This window comes from Ascaphus truei, chromosome 5, assembly GCF_040206685.1.
Source record: "Ascaphus truei isolate aAscTru1 chromosome 5, aAscTru1.hap1, whole genome shotgun sequence".
NCBI lineage: Eukaryota > Metazoa > Chordata > Amphibia > Anura > Ascaphidae > Ascaphus > Ascaphus truei.
Window position 1 is genome coordinate 64046396 of NC_134487.1, and position 22921 is coordinate 64069316.

At 43.3% G+C, this 22921-nt stretch overlaps 1 protein-coding gene across 4 annotated transcripts in view; it reads left to right on the plus strand.

The window, feature by feature from the left end:
- TSPAN12 (tetraspanin 12) overlaps positions 1-22921 on the plus strand; it is a 215352-nt gene that overhangs the window by 138058 nt on the left and 54373 nt on the right. For all 4 annotated transcript variants that reach the window (XM_075599947.1, XM_075599943.1, XM_075599945.1 and 1 more), the window contains one exon: positions 21603-21746. In XM_075599947.1, coding sequence (XP_075456062.1) covers positions 21603-21746 — 144 coding nt within the window. The remainder of the gene's footprint in view (positions 1-21602; positions 21747-22921) is intronic.

The following is a 22921-nucleotide window of genomic DNA, read 5'->3' on the forward strand; positions in this document are numbered from 1 at the left end:
ATTTTTATACAACTTTTAAAGTTTGCAAACATGGTGAGAGGAAACTTTGGAGAAGTTTGATTTTCTGTAGCTATCCATATCTCCTCCCTCCCTTACCTTTATTGGCTCTCTGATAATTATAGTTTGGCTAAACACTCAATTCAGAAGCCCTAAAGGAAAGATGCTGGATTTCCAAAGAAGCAGCGACAGTCAATATGTATTTTAAGGAGAGTTACGTTTCTTTAAGGAAGATGTTTGACTTGTTAAATTCTCTACGAGTTTTTTTTTTTTTTTTTTGATCCGCGATTAGGGATTGCACCTTTAAACAGTTTATACAGCTAACCTTGGGTTAATGATCTATTGTCTGGGCAAACTCTCCTTGAACATACATTGACATTAAATTAAGGGGAGTAGCCAGAGAAAATAAAAAAAATGTCAGCTTCCTATGCTTGTAATTTTTAATGATGATAATTCTTATTTTACGATAACTTGGAGAGGCTGGGTCACTAAGTGATATGTAATGTACGTAAGCATCACATGAATCGGTTTTATTCCTCCGAACATTATAAGTCACATTCTCACCCTGTATTTGAACTCCTAAACCCTCCTTCCCATTTATTGGCCAATTCACTTCTGGAGCATTAAATTGCTCAAGCATTATACTGAGAGACTGACAAAATAATATATTATAGTGTTATTCATGCACTTACAGGAAGTACTCAATTTCAACTGCTTGTAGAGACCCATTGTTTTCTGTGATCAGAAATAAACAGACTTGGTCATGCACCATTGAACTCTCTTGCATCTTAACAGGACAGCAATGTTTTGAAATATTCATCTTCAAAATTCTTACACAGGGAAGGGCACAAGGGAAAAATTACAAAACCTAGATATATGTCCGAGCACCGGAAAAGAAAAATGATTCAATGCCTATCACTGGCTAGGCATGTCATAATGTTAGAGTAAACCATTGTTTTACAGATTTCCTGTTAATTGAAGCATTTCCTGACTTTGCGTTATTGGTCTGTAGTGTAAAAATGTTACAAGAATTAGATTGAAACGGGTAGCCAACTCCAGTTCTCAAGGGCTACCAACAGGTCAGGCTTTCAGGATATCCCTGCTTCGGCACTGATTGAGCCACCTGTGCTGAAGCAGGGATATCCTGAAAACTTGACCTGTTGGTAGCCGTTGAGAACAGGAGATAGCTAACCCTGGCTTAAAATATTAATGACCTTATGCTAAACATACTTTTCTTTCCGCTTACTTTTTTCTTTTCTTTATCACTTAAGATTTTATGAAGTTTTTCCAACAATTGTGGGGGGGGGGAGGGGTGAAGGGGTTGGGGGTGGATACAGAAATCAAAAGTGGGGGGGGGGGGATGGTGCAACATTCCTGATGCGTACTGTAAGAGGACATGTGCAGAGGTACGCAATGGAGACTGTTTTAAGGTGAAATAAAAATAAGGCTTTATTGCGCCTGTCGCTTTAAACACAGCAAATGTGAAAATCAGCAAACAAAATCTGCTCCACTTTGGAGTATATATACACTTGTAGTCCAGCTCTCTTTAACTGCGTGGTTAGCCCAGCGATTCACCAGCACAAATCATAGAGACATTTATATATATTTTATTTGAACTGTGTACATATTGCAGAATATTTAATGAATTACCAAACTAAAAAAAAAAAACACAGCATGGTTAGAATAAAAATATAAACTGAGTGTTTTTCTTGAGCTGTGAAAAAAAATATCATCAGAATTAAATAGAAGTCTGGGGATAAAACCGCAAATACTGATGTTTTTTATTTAACCTGCAGAGAAACAAAATCATACACAGACGTCTTTTTCTTGATATGCGGAAATAAATCCCCTGAATTAGATACAAAACATCATATCACTGAATTGGCAAATGCAGACATTTCTTACAATAATAAAAAAAAAAAGTCAGCAGTATATATGGAAGAGGGAGTTTTTTTTCTACAGTTCTTAATCTGCAGTGATCAATAAAGGTGAGGGATGCTTCAAAATTCATATATCAATAGTATATCCATATCAGCAGAATGGAAATATCACACAAGCACATTCCAAATAGACCTCCAACTTTAAGGGATGGCTCCGTGTCCTTTGTGTCCTTTGTGCTGCCCTTGGGATGAATAGTTCTTTTGAAAGCTCCTTGTATTGTCCCCGAATATATTTGTATATAGTTATAGTCATCATATCCCCTCTTAGACACCTTTTTTCTAATGTAAATAAATCTAATTTAGCTAGCCTCTCCTCATAAGTTAGATTGCCCATCCCCTTTATTAATTTTGTGGCTCTTCTCTGCACTCTCTCTAGTTCCATAATGTACGCCATATTCAAGGTGAGGTCTTACTAATGCTTTGTAAAGGGGCATAATTATGTTTACTTCCCTTCCATCCATTGCCCGTTTGATGCAAGATAAGATCTTGTTTGCCTTTGCAGCTACTGCATGCTTTGGGCACTATTGCTAAGCCTGCTGTCTACAAGCACTCCTAAATCCTTCTCCATTAAGGATTCCCTAAATTTATCCCCATCTCATTTGTAAGTCACCTTTTTATTCTTGCATCCCAAATGCATAACCTTGCATTTATCTGTATTAAACCTCATCTACCATTTACCTGCCCACGTTTCCAGTCTCTCCAAGTCCTTCTGAAGAGAAATTACATCCTGCTCTGATTTTATTACCTTTACACAATTTAGTGTCATCAGCAAAGATGCCAATATTGCACCAGTAAGTTGTCTCAGTTCCATTCCACACTGGATCTCATTGCAAACTTTTAGGAGGGTAGTTACCGTGGAGTGTTTGGGGCAAAATCCAGATTGGAATTGGCTAGAGAAATTTGTCTTGGTATAGTAATCGCTTAATTGGACGTGAACACATGTTTCCATGACTTTAGATAGTATTAGAGAAGAGAGATTGGCCTGTAGTTTGAGACAGTGTTTTTGTCCCCACTTTGGAAGATTGGAACAGCTTTGTCTGTTTTTCAGGTCTTAGGGATATGGCCTGCAGACAGAATAGAGTTGACTAGGGAAGCAAGTGGTTTGGCAATGGCTAGGACACCTAGGAACTAAGATTGCACTAGGTCAGGTCCACTTTGGCTGCTTAGTTCTAATTTGAGGAGCGCTTGTGTAATCTCCTCTTCAGATACTGGGACATATTAAAAACACGTTGGTTAGTGTTGAGAAAGGGGGGGTTGGCTATAGAGGTACTCCCAGAATGAGGTTCATGTATGTAGTTCAGGTTGCGTTTCGCTAATAAATTAGTTGCACACCCCACAAAGTATTCATGGAATGCATTTGCAATGTCAAAGGGATATGCCAGGGTAATAATCCCCTTAATGATATTACATGGTTATTGATGGTTAGAAGGCAGGAATATAATGTTAATAACCTTCCACAAGTTAGATGGTTTTGATGGATTCTGATGAAGATTGTCAGAGTAATATTGTGTTTTTGCGTGCCTTGTTTGCCTTGTGCACATATACCGCAGGCATCTGTAGTTATTAAGATCCTTAGTAGGGCCAGTTACTTTGTAGCTTTTCCATAAGGCATCCCTAAGATGGTAGAGAGCTATAAGGTCGGCTGTAACCCATGGAAGGTGGGCCCCTGTACTCTTATTCTGCATAGTGGAGCACTCAAAATGGAACTCAACTTTAAGAACTCAAAATGGAAATAGTCGAGTGCAGAATCTGGTCGGGAATTAAGTCGATTCTGTACCAAGGGCAGCTGGTAAGATCAACATGGTAAGAAAAATGTGTAAAAATGCACTCAGCAGTGCACTGCCCAACAAAAGGGACACAGGTGATAACTCAAGGAGTGGGTAAGATATAAAGAAGATCTACTGTTTGACACAATACTGGCTACATACTTTGGTGAGATTTTCAGGACTTTATTATATTGTTGTCTCCAATGAGGTACAGTGAAGGGGGTTCATCTTCATTTCACCGTTACCTTCAGGAGATATAAAGAAGGCAAGCGGATTCATTTCTCAAATAGTAGCACACCCACTCCTAATAGAAGCAATTTTTTCTTCATGATATGTATTATGGATTAATATTCATTTTGTTTCCGGGACTATTGGAGCACCCATTCATTCTATATATTCTGAGCTGGTAAGATCAGCCTGAAACTGTTGTGAGTTAAAGTTCCTAAATGTTCTAGTGAGGAGAACTTTAGGGCTTGATTGGGGTGATCTGATTTTCCTTACACAGTACACTATTGTATGGTCACTGAAAATGTCAGGTAGGATGCCAGAGGATTGGATACTGCTGGGACTAGAGGAGAGAATCAGTCTAGCAAAGAATGATTGTGAGATGTCAAGGGGAGACTCCTGGAGCGGGTAGGACCTCGGTGGCCAGAACAGCAGGGAGCAGGCAAGGATTGTTGGGGTCACAAGCAGTCGTTCTGTGGCAGGCAGCAAGCGGGATCGTCAGGGTCATGAGCAGGGTTCAGTGGCAGGCAGCAAGCAGGATCGTCATGGTCATAGGCAGAATCGGCAACGGGAAGGCAGGAGCAGGGCAGGGGAGCAGGGACAGGACTGGGACTATCTAGTTCAATAGCAAGGGCCTTATATTACGGAACAGTTACAGGAACAAGCTCAAGCATAAGTCAGGGAAAACAACACACAGCAAAGGCAAGGGAGGAACAGGAAACATTAAACTATAAGGACAGCGGACAGGAGCAACAAGGAGACAGACAGACATAGCAACCCCAGAGCAGACCGAAATCAGCAGCACTCCCGGTAGACAGAGAAATGAACTGTGGCTGGGAGCAGGATGTCAATGAAGACACTGACACTACTTCCCCCCTCTCAGGAGCGTTCTCCTGACGATCCTCAAGGCTCTTCAGGGAGACCTAGGTCAAAGGCAGATTTGGGGTGACCACCTCTAGTGGTTTGAAGGGCAAAGTACTTATCGCCACAGTGACGGCAAAGGAACCAGCAATCCGTCCATCAGGCTCTTCATTACAATCAGTGAGTGCATTGAGTTCACTTTCCGTGGTCTCCTTTTGTGACCAACGTATATTTTTTAGTTTTGGAATATCTTTCTCCAACTTCCTCTTTTCAGACTCCAATTTAGCACTAATTGTCTGTTCCTTGTAACCCTTGCTCAGGTCTTGCAAAGCCTCTGCCAGCTTGCTTTTGAATTCTGTCTGATGTCCGGAATCCGTTTCTACTGTCCTTGTCTCGTGGTATCATTTAAAGAGCATTTATGACCAGCTATTTGAGTTTTCAGCTCTTGAAGCTGTCCTTCTGCACTTCTTTTCCCACTCAATGTAGTTGCCAGTTCAGCTTCTTTGGAGTTGAGTCGCGATTCCATATCTCCCAGCTGACTCAGAGCAAGTCTTAAATCTGTTTCCTTTTTCTTTATTTCTGACCTGCAGCTGCCGGTACTCCTCCCGGACCTTGTCCATCTCCAGCTTCAGCTGGACCTTCTCATGAGCTGTGTGGTCCAGCAATTCGCAGTCATCGGCCATTTTGACCTCATAGCACAGTGTCAGGCCGTCCACTTGATGATCGGACACCTCCTCATTCTCATCCTTTTTGGCGAGCTATATCTTGAGCTCAGCTATCTGCGCCTGCAGCACTGTAAGTTGCTGAAATTTGTGAACAGCTACCAGCTCTAGCTCTTCCACTTCTAGGCTTTGCTGCAAGTTCCACTCCTCAGCAAGAGACCCCTGTTTCTTGAGTGCATCCTGCAATTCTCCTCTCAGGGCCTTCATCTCTTCACTGTGCTCACTCTGAGCTTTCTTCCATGCCTCCTTCATTACGGTTTGGAGCTCTGCCAATTCCTTTGCTAGGGTCCCAGCAGCTTGCCTTTTCCAGGTTTCTTTCTCCTGGGTGTACTGACTGTTGGGGATGGAGCAGTGTCTCTGCTCGTCTAGCTCTTGCTTCAGTTTCTGGACCTCCTCGTGCTCTCTCTCATACAGAGTTACCTGGCCTCTAAGCTCCTCCTCCAGGCTCTGATTATGCTCAGTGTGGCCTTCAGCTCCTCATGCTGTTTTTTGGGGATACACTGGGTACTCAAATGCTCTTGCAGTATTTTTACTTTGTTAGCAGTCTGGATACTTTCTTCCTGCAGAACTCGCTGCTTCTCCTCATGATTTACCTGTTTTTCCATGACGTCCTGCAGACTCGCACGCAGTTCTTGCAGCTAACTCTACATCATGATTTCTGCTTGTGTGCGCTGCTCCAGGGAGACACGTTCTTCTTTCAGCACTCTCTCTGCATTCTGCAGTGCTACCTGTATGTCTAACTGTTCCTGGGCAAATTGTTTCTTCTCCTCTCCTAATTCATGGAATCTTTTATCTCCTTCACTGACTCGGACATAGAGATTCTTACACTCTTGAGTTACAGTTTCAAAACTGCTATTTAAGGCTGCGTCCAGGGTCAGCGCTTATGCGCTGACCCATGCTGAGGCGCGATCACGCTCGGCACTGAGCCCCTGCAGCCGCAATGAGAGCGGCTTTAGCAGGGGCTCGCTTACGCTTCTACAAGCGTGCGGAAGTGTAGGTCTTATTCAATATTTAGTTTCAAGCGCTCAAGGGAGCGCAGGGCCGGTCACGTGAGCGGTTCGCCCAATGAGGGCGAACCAGCTCCGTGACGTCACTGGCCCACCCCCTGACGGCGCACCGACCAAGGCCAGGGAAAGCACCCGCTTTCCCTCAGCCTCCGCGCGCCTCAGTACGGCTGCAGTCCTATGGACGCAGCCTAACCCTTTGAAGATCTCACTCATTGAACATACAGATGCAGCAACGAGTATACGATCACTTGCCTTTGAAAATCTAGGCAATCTCCCAGTAATGCTGCAACATTTCTGTGACATTTCTGCAGACAGACTAATGGCCCATCGGATTAACACACCGGGGGTCCCTGGCAGTCCCATTCAGTTTGATTGGGACTGCCTGGAACCCCGCTGTTTTAATCCGATGGGCCATTAGTCTGTCTGCAGAAATGTTGCAACATTACTGGGGTATTGCCCCAGATTTTCCAAGGCAAGTGTTCGGATACTCGTGGCTGCATCAGTAGTTGTGTGTTGAAGTGGCAACTCCTCTCCTAAGAGGCTTCCAGCTCTCTACTAATCCTGTGAACTTCTTTCTGAGAGGTTTACAGTGCTGTGCCAACTTGATCAATGAACCTCTGGTCCTGGCAGAATCAGCTAATCAAATGAACAGTGATATGCTGCACACCATTTGTCAAAAAACAAAACAGTATTACTGGTGCTACTGGTTCAAACGGATACCTGTCACAAATATCCAAGCTTGAACTGTGAAAAGGAAAGATCCAGTGATCCACGGATTTGCAAAAGTATTAAATTTATTGCGCCATACACAACGACCGTTTCGACCTTAGTAGGTCTTTTTCAAGTGAAAAAGCCTTTTCACTTGAAAAAGACCTACTAAGGTCGAAACGGTCGTTGTGTATGGCGCAATAAATGTAATACTTTTGCAAATCCGTGGAGCGCTGGATCTTTCCTTTTCACAGAATCAGCTAATGCCTTCCACAGCTTACTTGACAAGACCACCCTGTCACTCTCCAACTGATACTTTTCTTTCTCTTGGAGTACACATTTAGCAATTGCTGAGGACAGACTCTTTTGTAGTGCAACCTTGGCCTCTTGCTCTTTATCAAGTCGTCCATAGAGGCAATCATTCTCATTCTGTGCAGATTGAAGTACCTGAGTTATGGCATCTTTACCTTGGTTAAAGGCATCCTTTTTCTTTTCCACTATTCCTGGGATGATTTTGAGTTGCCTTAGGCTGCAGCATATCTCTCATCTAAGGCTATGGCACCACTGCCTCAGATCACGCACCCGCACTGCAGACAGGCGGCGCGTGGAGAGGCACTTGAGGCTTTCTGCGGTCTGTAGGGAGCGGCGGCCGGGGGGGCGTGATTTGAGCGGAGTGCTACTCCCCCCCTCCACAGCTCCCGTCCGATACACCCCCCTCCACAGCTTCCGTCCGATACACCACCCCCTCACCCCCCCCCGCGGATGGCTGCAGCGGGCGTCGGTCTCCCGGGCTGCAGGAGGGTGCTACTACCGGCTAAAAGGTAAGCAGCTCCTCCCCCTACACATGCCCTCACAGCTGATGCCTCCGTCGACACACACACATCTCTCTTACCTCTTACCTTTTGGAGGCTGACAGCTCCCGCCCCCGCCGCTGATAGGCTCATCAGCGCACCACGTGACGCATCACAGCGCGTAGTGAGCCATGCAGCGAGGGGGGACTGGGACCGGCTCGGGAGGAAACCCCTGCAGGTGAGTAATGCGCACGCGGCCGCGCGCCGCCGGACGCAGCGGGACCAAAGCCATATGCAGGCTTTCCTGAGGTTAAAGGGTCATCTTAAATTTTTTCTATAGTTTCCACTATAATTGAACAGACACCCTTTTTTTTCTTTCTCTTTGCCTTGAGAAACTCTGAAGAATCAGTGGTACTGTGTTCACATTTATTGCTCACGACTGTTTTCAAAGTGGGAGCCATAGCTTCCCAGGAAACCAATAAAGAGGAGATGTGTCTTTAAGGCAGAAACATAGGAATTAACAACAGAACTAGACATAAACAGGGAGAAAAAAGATAAGAGAGCTGACTTTTAAATTTGAGACCTTAGCATAAGTGATAGAAATATCATAAATTGCAGGGGAAACCATAGACAGAAACTTGCAGTTATATCTGAAACTTTAGAATTAGGCATAGGAATATCACAGATTGCAGGAAACAAACTACAGGGAAACTTGCAGTTACATCTGAAACCTTAGAACCAATCATAGGAAGAACTACAGATTGCAGGAAAATCACAGCGTAAGCAAAAACAATAGGAGTACTTTAGTCTTTTGAAATGGAACCCTGTAAAACAGCAGTGGTCCAACCAGGGTAAACCGAGAAAGAGACGAGGCTTGTCTAGGGAAAGAAACTCTGAGTCTGAAGTGGTGATAACAGGTACTGCAGGGAAGGCTATTCTTCTCAGGGAGAAATTTGCACAAATCACCCTGCAGAACCCTTTGCATCAACAAAAACCTTCAGGATCCCAACTGGGATTTCCAACCACCAAAAAAAAAGTACCTTTGACCCAACGCAAGTGGAAGGAGTCTGCTGAAGCAGGAAGGCTTAGAATCTGTTCCGGCGAGGTCCAGAGATGGCCTTTGCTTTCTGTCAAGGGGAGACTCCTGGAGTGGGTAGTACCTATGTGACCAGAACAGTGGGGAGAAAGCAAGGATTGTTGGGGTCACAAGACGGGTTCGTGGCAGGCAGCAAGCGGGATCGTCAGGGTCACAAGCAGAGTTTGGTGGCAGACAGCAAGCAGGATTGTCGTGGTCACAGGCATTCGGCAACAGGAAGGCAGGAACAGGGCAGGGGAGCAGGAACTGAGACTAGGTAGCAAGGACTTAGACTAGGGATCACGAACAGGACTGGGACTATCTAGTTTAATAGCAAGAGCATTATAATACGGAACAGATACAGGAATAAGCTAAAGAATAAGTCAAGGAACACAACATAAAGCAAAGGCAAGGGAGGAACAGGAAACTTTAAGGACAGAGGACAGGAGCAACAAGGATACAGACAGACAGAGGAACCCCAGAGTAGACCGAAAACAGCAATACACCCGGTGGACCAAGAAAGGAACTGTTGCTAGGAGCAGGATGTCTAGGAAGGCTCTGACATGAGATTTCAGGTTTGTCCGTGTGTGTTGGGAAATGAGTTGCGTTAGGTTAAGTGACTTGAGTTGTATCTGGATTTTGTTGTTTTTAGGGTTGAGCCAATTGTATTTGAAATTCCCAATAACTAGCAGCTCACTCCTCTCATTCAGAGAGGAAATGGAGTCAAGAAACTGGGTGATATTAGTCAGGGATTGTAGTGGGGCTTTAGGGGGGGGTAGATACCAGCAATAAGAATGGGCTTAGAAAAGGGGAGGCAGATTTTGCCAAGTAGGATTTCAAAAGAGGGTGGGCTTGGGGGGCAATTTAGGAGCATAAATTGTAAGGTGTCTGCAATATAAAATAACACCCCTCCTCGTCTCTTTTACCAGTCTTTCCTCGAAATGGAATATCCCTGAATGGTGATAGTTGCATCGAGGGTTTTAGGAGGTAGTCATGTTTCTGTGATAATAATGACTTTGGGTTTATGCATAAAGCACCATGCGCTTAGTTCATCCAGTTTGGGCAGCATGCTTCGGATATTTATGTGAGCGGCAGATGGACCTTTTTGGAATTTGAAGGGGCTATTCTCAGGGGTATGGGTCATAGTTGAAAAGGGAGGGCCTGGGTTACGTTTAACATCACCTGTTAAAGATAGTAACAGTATAAATAGAACTTTGAGTAGTTTGCAGGTTGTAAATTTGTGATGTTTGCCATTGGATGAGTAGTGGTTGGTGTGCTGGTTTTCAGAGTTCTCCACCAACATTCAGTAGATAGTGCAAGGCTTTTGAGTAATCCAGGCTATTTGGTGATATTGGGTTTGGGCCAGGAGGGAGGAGTTTGTATTGGATAGAGAGAGTAACATTTCTATGAGGCCACAAGAAAGAACAGTGTTGAGATAACAAGCAAGTTCATTATCACAGAGGTAGGTAATGTTGCAGGAAGTGACTGTATATAAGTTATGGTGGGTACAAAAGTGGCAAAAACCCTCCACTGTACATTGTACAGTAAATACAAATACCGATTGTGAGCACATTCACATGTCTCAGACATGTCTGCAACCTTGCCTTTCCCAGTTAACTTAGCATACAGTGTTTCTACTGCAGCAAGGGATGTTGGGAAATGACATGCAATGTGTTTCATGTCGATTTTAACATGGATCCCTTTAACCTAAACCTTACCGTCATGGGCGTCCGCAGGGGGAGCAAGGGGGGGCGCTTGCCCCCCCCTGTATCCAGGGCCGCAAACAGGGGGGGCACAGGGGGGACAAAGGGTACTGCTTCCCGGGCCCCGTGGGTCAGGCCGGGCCCCCTGCGCGGCCAAGCAACAGTTAATTAAATAAATTTTAAAAATTCCTCCCGCTCCCAAAGTGGGACGGAGGGGGAAGTACAAGCCAAGCTCCTCTGCGGCCCACTCCCCCTCCCAACGTGGGATGGAGGGGGAAGTACAAGCTCCGCTGCGGCCCGCTCCCCCTCCCGCTCCCAACGTGGGATGGAGGGGGAAGAACCAGCTCCGCTGCGGCCCGCTTCCCCCCCCTTGGCCAGCTTCCCGCGCACCCACCTCCCACGTGCCCCCCAGCCCACCTCCCTTGGCCTTGCCCCCCCCCCCCTGAGCCCACCTCCCGTGCCCTCCTCCCGCGCCCCCTCCCCAAACCCACCTCCCGTCCCTGGCAGCTGCCGCGGGGATATCGGGGGCAGGAGGGGGAAGCATCCGGCGACAAGCTGCACCCACCCGGTCAAGGTAAGTCACCCCACCCAGTCACTGTCACCCACTGTCACTGTCACCCACTGTCACCATAACCCACTGTCACTGTCATCCACTGTCACCATTACCCACTGTCGACATCAACCACTGTCACTGTCACCCACCCACTCACTGACTGTCACTCACCAAGTCACAGTCACCCACCCAGTCACTGTCAAGTCACTGTCCCACCCAGTCACTGTCACTCACTCAGTCACCCACCCACTGTCTCCCACCCACCCACTGTCTCCCACCCACCCAGTCACTGTCTCCCACCCACCCACTGTCTCCCACCCACCCACTGTCTCCCACCCACCCACTGTCTCCCACCCACCCAGTCACTGTCTCCCACCCACCCAGTCACTGTCTCCCACCCAGTCACTGTCTCCCACCCACCCAGTCACTGTCACCCACCCACCCAGTCACTGTCACCCAGTCACTCTCTCCCACCGTCATTCACCCACCCACATTCAACATTCACCCACCCACTGTCATTCACCCACTGTCATTCACCCATCCACCCACTCACTCACTGTCATTCACCCACCCACCCACCATCATTCATCCACCCACCCACCCACCATCATTCATCCACCCACCCACCGTCATTATCCCACCAACCCACCCACCGTCATTCAACCGTCTTTCAACCACCCACCGTCATTCACCCACCCACTGTCATTCACCCACCCACCCACTGTCATTCACCCACCCACTGTCATTCACCCACCCACTGTCATTCACCCACTCACCCACTGTCATTCTACTGTCATTCACCCACTCACCCACCCAGGCAGGCAGACACATGTCTTTTGTTGAAAATATAAAAATAAACAGGTTGCATTGTAATGTTTTATTCTGTAGTACAATAAGAAAACAGTTAAGTAAAAGTTGCGCTCTAAAAGATATTTTTTCGTGGTAGGTGCGCTATGGGTTCGGGGGGGGGCGCTATGGGTTCGGGGGGGGGGCTGCTCCTTTCATTTGTCCTGGGCCCCATGATTTCTGTTGGCGGCTCTGCCTGGATCACTCGCAGTCCTGGGCTGTTTTTGGCATTTATGGCGCCGTACAGTACGTTTACGGCGCTATAAACGCCAAAAACAGACTCTGGGTGGACCGGGACGGAGGTGGGTGGACCGGGACGGAGGTGGGTGGGTGCCTCTGGCGCCGTGGCAGGCAGCTAGTGGTAGGCTAGCCTATGCTGCTACGCAGGAGGAACCGCAGCGTACTGTCATTGGTAGCACTCGGGAGTGATGCGGCTCTCATTGGTAACACTACCTACCAATGAAAGCCGTCTCACTCCCAAGTCGGGACCAATCTGTGCCGCAGCCGGGACCGCCTTTGCGCTGTGGTTATAAATTATGCCCCCCCCTGAAAAAAATTCTGCGGACGCCCATGCTTACCGTATTACCCAGCTTTTCAGCACACCCTGGCTTAAAGAATTGTATAGCCAGTAAACCCCGCTCACAGACAGCTGCTTCTACCTTTTGGGTCTCATCGGTGTGAGGCTGATTATTCTGGCTCTGCAATGTTTATTATTAAACAGTTCGATAACATTTTGCTTGAAAAGTGGATAAGGCGTGCATAATTCTTTTTGTGTTGATCACATTTAAGATGATTGCCTCTCGATCTTTTAGATCTCTCAATTCAGCATTAATGACTGTTTCTGTGTGTTTGTGTAAATCAGTGGATTTTGAATAAATTATGTTTACAGATTCAATTGTTCTGCCAGCCTCAGCTCTGAAGTATCTGTGTTGATGAATTTAAATTCTAAAACAATGAGATACAGATTTTACATGAGCAGAGTAAGGACTGAGTGCCAAAAGCAGATTAATCGACCTAACTTCAAAGGTTTTTTGGTTTAGAAGCATTTAATTATTGTAAATTAAACCTCAAGTTCAAGACATTGACAAATGAAGACAGGCTATATAGCCATGACTATAAAGAAGATTTATCTGGCTTGCATGTAAGAAAATATTGGTTCAGCGTAATGATGAAGAGTGCCATAAAGATACACATAGCAGTATTTATTTTCTGTCTTCTGCAAAAGCATGTATTGAGCTTTCAGGAATCGTCTATATGTTTTTTTGGTCATGAAAGTGATGGTTTACAAAATACCATTACACACTGTCCTATTCACAGAGGTGCAATGTGCAGCTCCAAGGTCACTACAATGTCAGATAACATCAATGTGTATAGAATTTTAATGAAGGAATGTTTGTAATCTGGCTCTTTTTTTTTTTTTTTTTTTAATAATAAGGGAGGCTATATTCAGTTGTAGCATTTGTCTATACAGAAGTGAATTTAGGTTTATATGAAAACTACAAAGTACTTCTTATGCAATACACAGGATTTTTCATATACATGTGCTGAAAAGTGCTCATTGACACACATCTTCAATGTTTGCATTCAACGTAGATATCTGATAAGGGGAAATTACACAAATTCCGACTAGGTACACAAAGCAGGGGAAAAAGTAACAAACCAAGACACAGGGTTTTGGAAGCCATCTTGATAACATGTGTGTCTGGTATTTCCATCGGAACTCCTCCTAACATTACATTCCCCACTGTCTTGTCTCTTACATACACATGTTTAAAATGTCTCTGTGAGTCTTCTATTCAATATGTTGTGAATCAATCTTCCCCTCCGTTCATTTAAATGCTTTGCAGCATATTATATAGGGACCCCTTGAGGGGAAGATTGCAGGGTATTGCACCATGATCCGGCGTTAACTGCCATTGACTTGAATAGCAGTTAACGCTTGATTGGGTGTGATATCCCGCATTGGCGCTTAATGAATCCTGGCATTTAGTGTCTATTTTAGAGCAAAAAGGCCCGCTACATCCTTTTTGCACATGCCACATTGCAGAGACTCCGGGCTTGTTTATTAAGCAGTCTTCTACCATAAGGCACCTTTGCAGCGATGGATGACACCTTAGAGCCCAGTCAAGTCAATGAGCTGTAAAGTGCCTACCATTACTGAAAGGTGTTGAATGATAGACTGCTTAGTAAATATGGGCCTCTATCATTATATTTGTTTCCTTAATAAATGGATACTCTGTGGGGCAGACAAACATTTCCATTATTAGACACCCAAACCTGAGATTCATCATTACTAGTTTTTGCTCCCGACTATCCATTATCTCATAGAATCGTTGCAGAACAGCTTATTGACTTGATTAAGAAAAAAAATGATTCAGCTACTTCTCAATTTTGCAACTGGTTTCAGCACAGACACCTTTTATCCTCAGGATAATGAAACATATTTATAATGTAAGGGTTAAATTGTGAAAACATGTGCATATGTGCTCATGAACCTTCCGTGATCAGGCCTATAAATAACTGATTGCCAACACTTTAAATTGATTTAAACTTCAGCAGTCACAAATCCCAAGATTTTGTTGTCCTCTTCTGAATACAGTTTATTGGCATTTCTATTTTGGTAGTTTTCTATGCTCTGCTAAAATGTTAAATGTGACACATCTACAGTTGTTTTTATTCCAGTCTATTGGGGATTGATAGCGCTGTATCGCTGGTATAATTTCCTGCCATTTTTAACCTATGCTTTGTGTCCAGCTAAATATCTAGAATAGCATGAATAGCATATTTTCCATCCCTTTATTAATATGGAGGTTCATCTCTGCACTTTTTCTAGTTCCATAATGTCTTTTTTATGGAGTGGTGCCAAAAACTGTACTCCATATTCAAGATGTGGTCTTACTAATGCTTAATAGAGGGACATAATTATGTTTACTTATCTTCAATTCATTCCCCGTTTAATGCAAGATAAGATCTTGTTTGTCTTTGAATCTACTGCATGACCTTGGGCACTATTGCTAACCCTGCTGTATACAAGCACTCCTAAATCTTTCTCAATCAAGGATTCTCCTAATTTTTCTCAATTTAATTTGTACTGTAAGTCTCTTGTTTATTCTTGTTTCCCAAATGCGTAACCATACATTTATCTGTATTAAACACCTGCCATTTACCTGCCCAAGTGTCCAGTCTATTTAAGTCCTTCAGGAGACAAATTACACCCTGAGGATGACTCAATGGATTTGAGGTTTCTGCGAAGGATGGGATTGGGTAGGGGTGAGGAGGGAGGCGGAGCAGGGAGGTTGATGTAAACTATGGTGGAGAGGAGGTAATCGGCAGGTGATACAAGGAGTTTGGAGGGTACTTGGCGTGGCATTTTGTCATGCTTATAAGGCCAAGGGTACTTCCATGTATGTTTGTGGGGCAAGATTCATTGAAAGAGAGTCCAAAGGAAGAGATGAGGGAGATGAAGGTCGAGGCTGAGGTGGGGTTGTCGAGCTGAAGGTTAATGTTACAGAGGACGATCAAGGGGTTGGTGGAGGGTGAGAGTGAAAAGAGGAAGCAGCCACACTCATTGAAAAATAGTGTGGGTGAGCCATGGAGAAAATACATTACGATCATGGTAGGGGGAAAGCTTGGGTAGGGGGAAAGAGAAAAGGCAGGCATGGAATTCAAAGGAAGAAAAGACGAGTGAGGGAGGGAGGGGAAGGAAGGGAGTTTGAGGGCTGGTGTCCAGGATGAGAAGACAAGGAGGCCAACTCTTCCTCTAGTGCATGTCTCACCAGTCTTGCAAGACGTTTGTCAGTGGCAGAGATCCATAAGGGGAAAAGGTACATTACTGGCTATGCTGTTACTATTTTTTCATACTTTTTGGGGACTTGAGAAGTCTTTGTTTGAATGTTTTTTGAATCTATGCTTTATTTTTTTAAAGAAAAAATAACTTGCTTTGAGAACTGGGCTGAATAATTGTGAACTGTCGTTCATTTTTTCCCCCAAATATATTTTTTATATTTAAAACAATCTGACAGAAAACCAAAGAGGGAGGGGAGAGGAAAGGGAAAAGAGGAGTATGGGAGATTACAATCTCACATAGTTACATATTTAATATCTCTTTGGTGGGGAAATGACCAGAAAAGCAGTTATCCACAGGAGCCAGACACTAGTTAACTTCTTATCAGTTATATGCCCTGTGTTGGGGAGGATTGCTGAGGGATATCTGTGTTCCTCTTTTTTTATTTTTAACACATTTTCCTAACTATTATAGGAGTCTATAGATGTAGCCCATGTCCCCCCCCCCCCCCCTCTGGGAGATTACGCTGCTCCTACATGGAGTGTGGTGCATACCTGCTGGCTCACAGAAGATCTGAGTCTCCTGCATGATGGTAGGGGATGTCAGAACAGGCTTCTGGGGTATAAACTGATTCGTACGTACGGTGACAGCGCCTCCATCTCTTACAGACCCCAGGGATGAGGGGTGAAATCCCTGCAAGAGAACTTCTTTACTCTTCTCCCTGATAGATTTCAGTCTCAGGCAAGAAGGTATGGTAAACAACTTGAACACTTCAATGGTACAGCAACAGCAGAGCTTAGGGCCCTCACCCTCAGGATGTCCCTGGACCTTGCACTCCCGGCCTAGGGCACCAGAAGCAGTCCTAGCTCTTTCCTTACTCCCTGGTGGAGTAAGGGGAATAGTCTCTCCCCGCTCCCCTAAGGGAGGGCCCACAGATTGACAGAGCCCTGCCAACTGGTTTGGGTAGACCTCTATCAAAGGTAGAGGCAAACTGACTAAATCAGGAAGTGCAGCTCATTAAGTACAGAGAAAGCAGGAAGCAAGCCTGAGTCCCTGATTGGACACAAGGCCTGGTTGCACCGCCTCCTCTGTGACTCACTGAAGCTGCATAGGATTGGGGAAAACCCATGATTACTCCTGGCAATCCTGCTCTACTAGGGCTTACTGCCATAAGGAAGGCAGACTGGTAGCCCAGAACCAGTCAGGGCTACATAGATATATTCAGAACATAATTTAATTAAAATGTAAACTTTTTAGAGTACTTATTCCCTCTTTGTTTTTGTCTCTTTGTGAATGATGGCACCAGATAGGGAAGAAGGACTGGGAATATACAGCACCACAATATCCTTGTGAGTGTAATACTGAGATTATTTCTATGAATATGGAAGAGCTTTTGGGTTTCGATATATATCTATGTCTCTATACAGTAGGTGCACACAACACAAGCACAATTTGAAAGGGCTTTAAGGTGTCTTTCGATGTTGGAAGTTGTCTCATGGCAGAGCACCACTAAGTAAGTATATTTATATAGGACATATGTTTATATGAGAGAATAAAACTAAGCTAAGACAGAACAAAAAAAATTCAGAAGTTTGCATTGAACCCTAAAATATCCTTCAAATAAATGTATTGCAGTTATTAGTCAGTACAAATTATATGACAAATATATAAAAATACTATTTAAAAATATATATTTTGGTAGGTCAGAAAGGTATACGTTATTTTCTATTCTAAGAGGGTATATGATAACTATATATAAATATATATTCTGGGGCAATTCAAGGAGCTTTCATAATAACTATTCATCCCAAGGGCAGTATAAACGACACAGGGTCATACCTTAAGGTTGGAGGAAAGGAGGGCAGTTAAAATGTGGAATTCATTACCCATGGAGACTGTGATGGCAGATACAATAAATATCTTTAAAAAAAAAAAAGGTTAGACATCTTTTTAGAAACCAAAGATATACAGGGATATACCAAATAAGTAAACATGGGGAGAATTTTATCCCAGGGAGTAATCTGATTTGCCCCACTACGAGAACACTCACTTTGTATAAATCACAAAGGCCTAGGACACATTCGGTAGGACCTGATGGATTCAGGTGAGTGGTGAATAGAGTTGTTATGTGGACATAAAATCAGTTTAATGGAGAACAATGTTCTAAAATAAGATAAAGCGCATAAAGTCTGTATGTATAGGAGGCTGCGTGTGGCAAAGGAGCAAATTAAAAGGCAAATTGTCAGGGTAGGTGAGCAGACTAACGTACTAGTCTCTCATACCGTATATATGCTTGAAAATATTTTTCAAGTGCGGTGCTCAGTAGCAGAAGAACCATACGTCCACATGTCTATATTAATAATATTATGAACAGTCTCGTGTGGAAAAGTAAAAATGAAGCCTCGTGAGTCTCCTAGACCTGGTGCATGTATAACTCTCCTAAGGTATAACTCAGCATAACTATCCCTATGATGACATCCAAACAGTATCCAATGAAGTGGCAATCTTGTGATGGTATGTCAATAATGACAAAAACCCAGGAGTAGCACTCTTTGACAAAGGCCCTTGCGGCTGAAACGCTTCAGAGTTCACTTTCGTGTTCCCCCCACCATTGCACTATGGAATAAATCTTATTTTTAACCCTTCTTGCCGGTGTGTGGCCCCACTGTTCTACAGCTGTGCTCTGCTCTTCCTTGTTGGATCATCCCTAGTCTCTCATACCTGTCGAGCTTACCAGTGTGTATGTATACCTAAGGCAGGAGCCCTGCGAGTGGTCAGTGGATAGGATGGTGCAGATGTAATTATATTGCAGTCCTATAGTAACTGTCTCCACTGCCACACTGGGTGGCTAAGGATATTAACTCTAGAAACCTAGTTGGGCTAGGCAGTAAGGTATGAAGTCCTATGATGCTCAGTGCTTGTAGGTCAGCTCGACAGGCATGAGAGACTATTACTTTAGTCTGCTCACCTACCCCATACAATTTGCCTTTTAATTTGCTCCTTTGCCACACGTAGCCTCCTATACATTCAGGCTTTATGCGCTTTATTTTATTTGAGAACATTATTCTCCATTAAACTGATTTTATGTCCACATAACAACTCTATTCACCACTCACCTGAATCCATCAGGTCCAACCGAGTGTGTCCTAGGCCTTTGTGATTTATACGAAGTGAGTGCTCTCGTAGTGGGGTTTTCTGTTTCTTTTGTTGTGTACCTTAGCCTATACCCCTGATTGTAACACCGCTCATTCATACACTGTAATAGCAGTTGCGAGGGTCCTGTTTTCCATTCCCCCCACTCCCCCCATCCTTTCCCTGGTACTAGTAATCTGATTTGCCAATATTTGCAGTCAGGAAGGAATTTATTTCCCCCCTTATGAGATATCCTTAGATAATATTTCACTACGGTTTTTTGTTTGCCTTCCTCTGGATCAATATACTGTACTGTAAATAAAAATATAGAATAAAGTATCTGTCATCTAAATTTAGCATACTATACTGTAGGTTGAACTTGATGGGCATGTGTCTCTTTTTCAACCTAATCATCTACTATGTAACATGGGCCAATAGAAAGCAGCACCGGATGATGTCACGGCTTCCTATTGGTTCGCAGGACGCAGGTGTTAGAAAATAATGCATTATGTGAACCCCAGCTAGCGAGCTGAAAGTGGCTACCAGCACCCCCTATGGAGGTACATATGTCTGGAAGCAGGGGGTCCCCGGAACTGAAATTAATGGGGTTCAGCTCCGGGGATCCCCTGCTTCAATCCTGTATATACAATTAAAGAAAAAGGGGAAAAATGGCTACTTGGATCATCGCTTTAATTTGCATGTATCAACCAAAAATGGATTTGACACAGCAGGGACGTTTAATTAAATAGGTTAACAAAATGTATTATATTCACAGCGTGGCTAATATAGATAATGTTACACTAATAATTGATATTTACCGCCACTGGTTTTAAATACAAAAATACACATTGTATAAATCAGGTATTCAACACAATGTGTTAAAATTAATTTAAAACAATGAGAAATTGTATCATAGTACACAGGCCAAATTGACTTCAATACCTCCTCTGTTTGTTAATACTGGGAAAGAATTGGAATAGTGTTAGACTGTGTAGTTTTTTATGCATGATTATTATATTGAGATGTGCTCCAAAAACACAGTCTTAGATTGAACTCCACACTGACACCTGTTGGTCTGTTGCTGCAAATGCCACAGGTCATAAACAACAGCAGCTAGAATGGAAACGGAAAGCTGGGGAACCAGTGGGGTCTCCACGAGCTCATCCGTGTTTCCCCAACAAGATTGTAGATGCAAAATAGCTGTGGGGTTAGGGCTCACTCCGGCAGCCAATAGAAAGCCGCAACCGGTTTAAGGAGGGGACGTTGCAGCTTTCTATTGGTGACACGAAGGCCGGGCCAGACTTTGACCTTCTGAGTCCCCTCAAAAATGAGAAGTAGATTTATTAATCTGACTGACGAGACCACTGAAAATATAAACATGAAACTGAAATGAATGAAAGCATTATATACAGTAAGCATTGTTATATACAAAGAGGGCAGTGTAAAGCTAAAATGAATAGTGTTTGCACAACACATTAATTTTAATATTGAAATATTTTCTTTGGAGATTGTTGATGTAGAGCAAAGACATTGATGTCCTCAAATGATAAGCTACAACGTTTGTCTTTTTCAATACACATGATGCTTAGGGTTATATTTGAATGAAAATGTCCATATTTCTAGAGACTCTTCTTTTTCTCATATCTTCTTTATTTATCATCCAATTGAAAAACTTCAAATGCATACATTTTTATTTCTATATTTAATGCCCCTAATTTCGTGAGTCCATAAGCTGTAGTTTAGTTGGCTCATGCGTAAGTCTGGCACTGCACCAAGGCCATATTTGTGGTTTAGCAGCTATGTTTTAGCTCTTTTTGTCTTGACATAGGTCCCAGACAGGACAGAAACGTCGATTCTGCAATAAAACGTTAACATTGCTTTTTTTTCACCAAGTCCTCTCGAGTGCAGCTTTTCTTATTTTCCTGCTTTGCTTCTCAGCTCTGTTTGTGTCACAACCTACACTAAAGATTAGCTCCTTGTTCAGGTACAATAACAAAAATAAAGAATTAATCTGGGCAGTACAGTATTGCTGCTTTAAAATGCAAAGTAGATTTTTCTGTATGCAATAAATCACCAAATATATTTAATGAATACAGCAAAACAGAGAGATAATTACATACTCTTGCTGCAGTTTCCACAGTTGATAAACTACAACCGTAATAAAGATCCAATGAAGAAAGGAGGATTTAGTATGTACAATAAATCTTGCCACTTATTTTTATTTATCTAATAAAACAAATCAGACATGATTCAGACACTATCCAGCACTTAAGCATTAAATAAAAAAGACCAGTTTTATTTACTGCAGTATACTGTATGCTGCACGTTACCTCATAATAAAAGGCTGTCATTATACAGAATGGGGTTGTCAATACGTGGGCAAGCTTTGCCTCTTAGAAGTGCATGATTGCTCTCAGTTCAGTTCTTTTGATCCGTGGAACAATTATTTGAAAGATAAATGAAATGCCTTCTTTTTTTTTTTTTTTTAACAGTTCAAGTGCTGTGGAGTGGTGTATCTAACGGACTGGCTAGAAATGACAGAGATGGATTGGCCGCCTGATTCCTGTTGTGTCAGAGAGTACCCAGGTTGTTCCAAACAAGCACATCACGGGGATCTCAGTGATCTGTATCAAGAGGTAGGAATTTATCGCTGAATTTTGCATTGATGAAATGTCTATTTCAGTAAAGGAGGAATCACGTGCCTTGCACTGGACGGTGTAAATAATATTTTGCATGAACAAAGCAGATTCCTTACTTCGTTGTTTTGTTAAAATATTCACATGTGTTAAAGAAATCCATGGGAGGAGATAAGAAGATCATACATTATATTGGGATTACATCATTTTTTATCAAATGACCTGTTCCTAAAAAAACAAAAAAAAAAAAACAGCTGCCCTTACCTACTGCACGGTTTGTGGCAATTTAGCTAATCTAATATGTTTATTACAGTCTTAGATTTATTTTATAAAGTGCTTTATTTATATTTTGATTATAGTATTTGGTTTTGATAAAATATACAATAATAGTACACAAATTGTGAAAATGTGTGAGATGATAGATACTTATTGGAATAACACATTTGATTTGAGCTTCCACAGCAGGAGTGCTCAACTCAAGTCCTGTTGGGGGGTGTGCCCCCCCCCCTGCCAACAGGTCAGGTTTTCAGGATATCCCAGCTTCAGCACAGGTGGCTCAATCAGTCCCTGCTTCTGCAAGGAAGCTCAATCAGAGGTCTCAAAAAGTAAAAAAAACCATGTGCAGCTGCTTTGCTTCTAATCTTCTTTATCAGGTTCTTCTGTGTCTAATCCTCTGGTTCAATTCCCTTGGGTGGGCATCCGCATTGGTTGATGTAATCACTGGTATCATCAATTGCCTCCAATCGTCCCATCTGGTGCCAGGGGTGTGTCCGTTTCATCCTCAGTGGCGTCCCTCGTTGTCCAGGCATCACTGGAATCTCTGCAGTGTGTCCTCATATGCCGCTGATGTCATCACATGGCTTCGTTTCAATCCGGGTCACATCGATCGTCTGAAGAGCGTCTGACGTCACTACATTGTATTCTCACAGCTGATGCCCTCGTCTGGCTATTATTTCTCTCTTGTAGCCTAGCAACAATGTCCATTGGGAAAAATGAGGCTCCTGCGCAATTGCTGCTGGCTGTCCTGATGTGTTTATTTCATCCTCCAGTAGATATGATGATTAAAGTAACTTAAAAGCAGCAACTCCTCAACCAAAAAAGTGCAAAAAGTAAAAAATAATGATTTTTTTTTTAATAGTAATTTTTGTGAATCCTTAAAACAACAATTTGCTCTT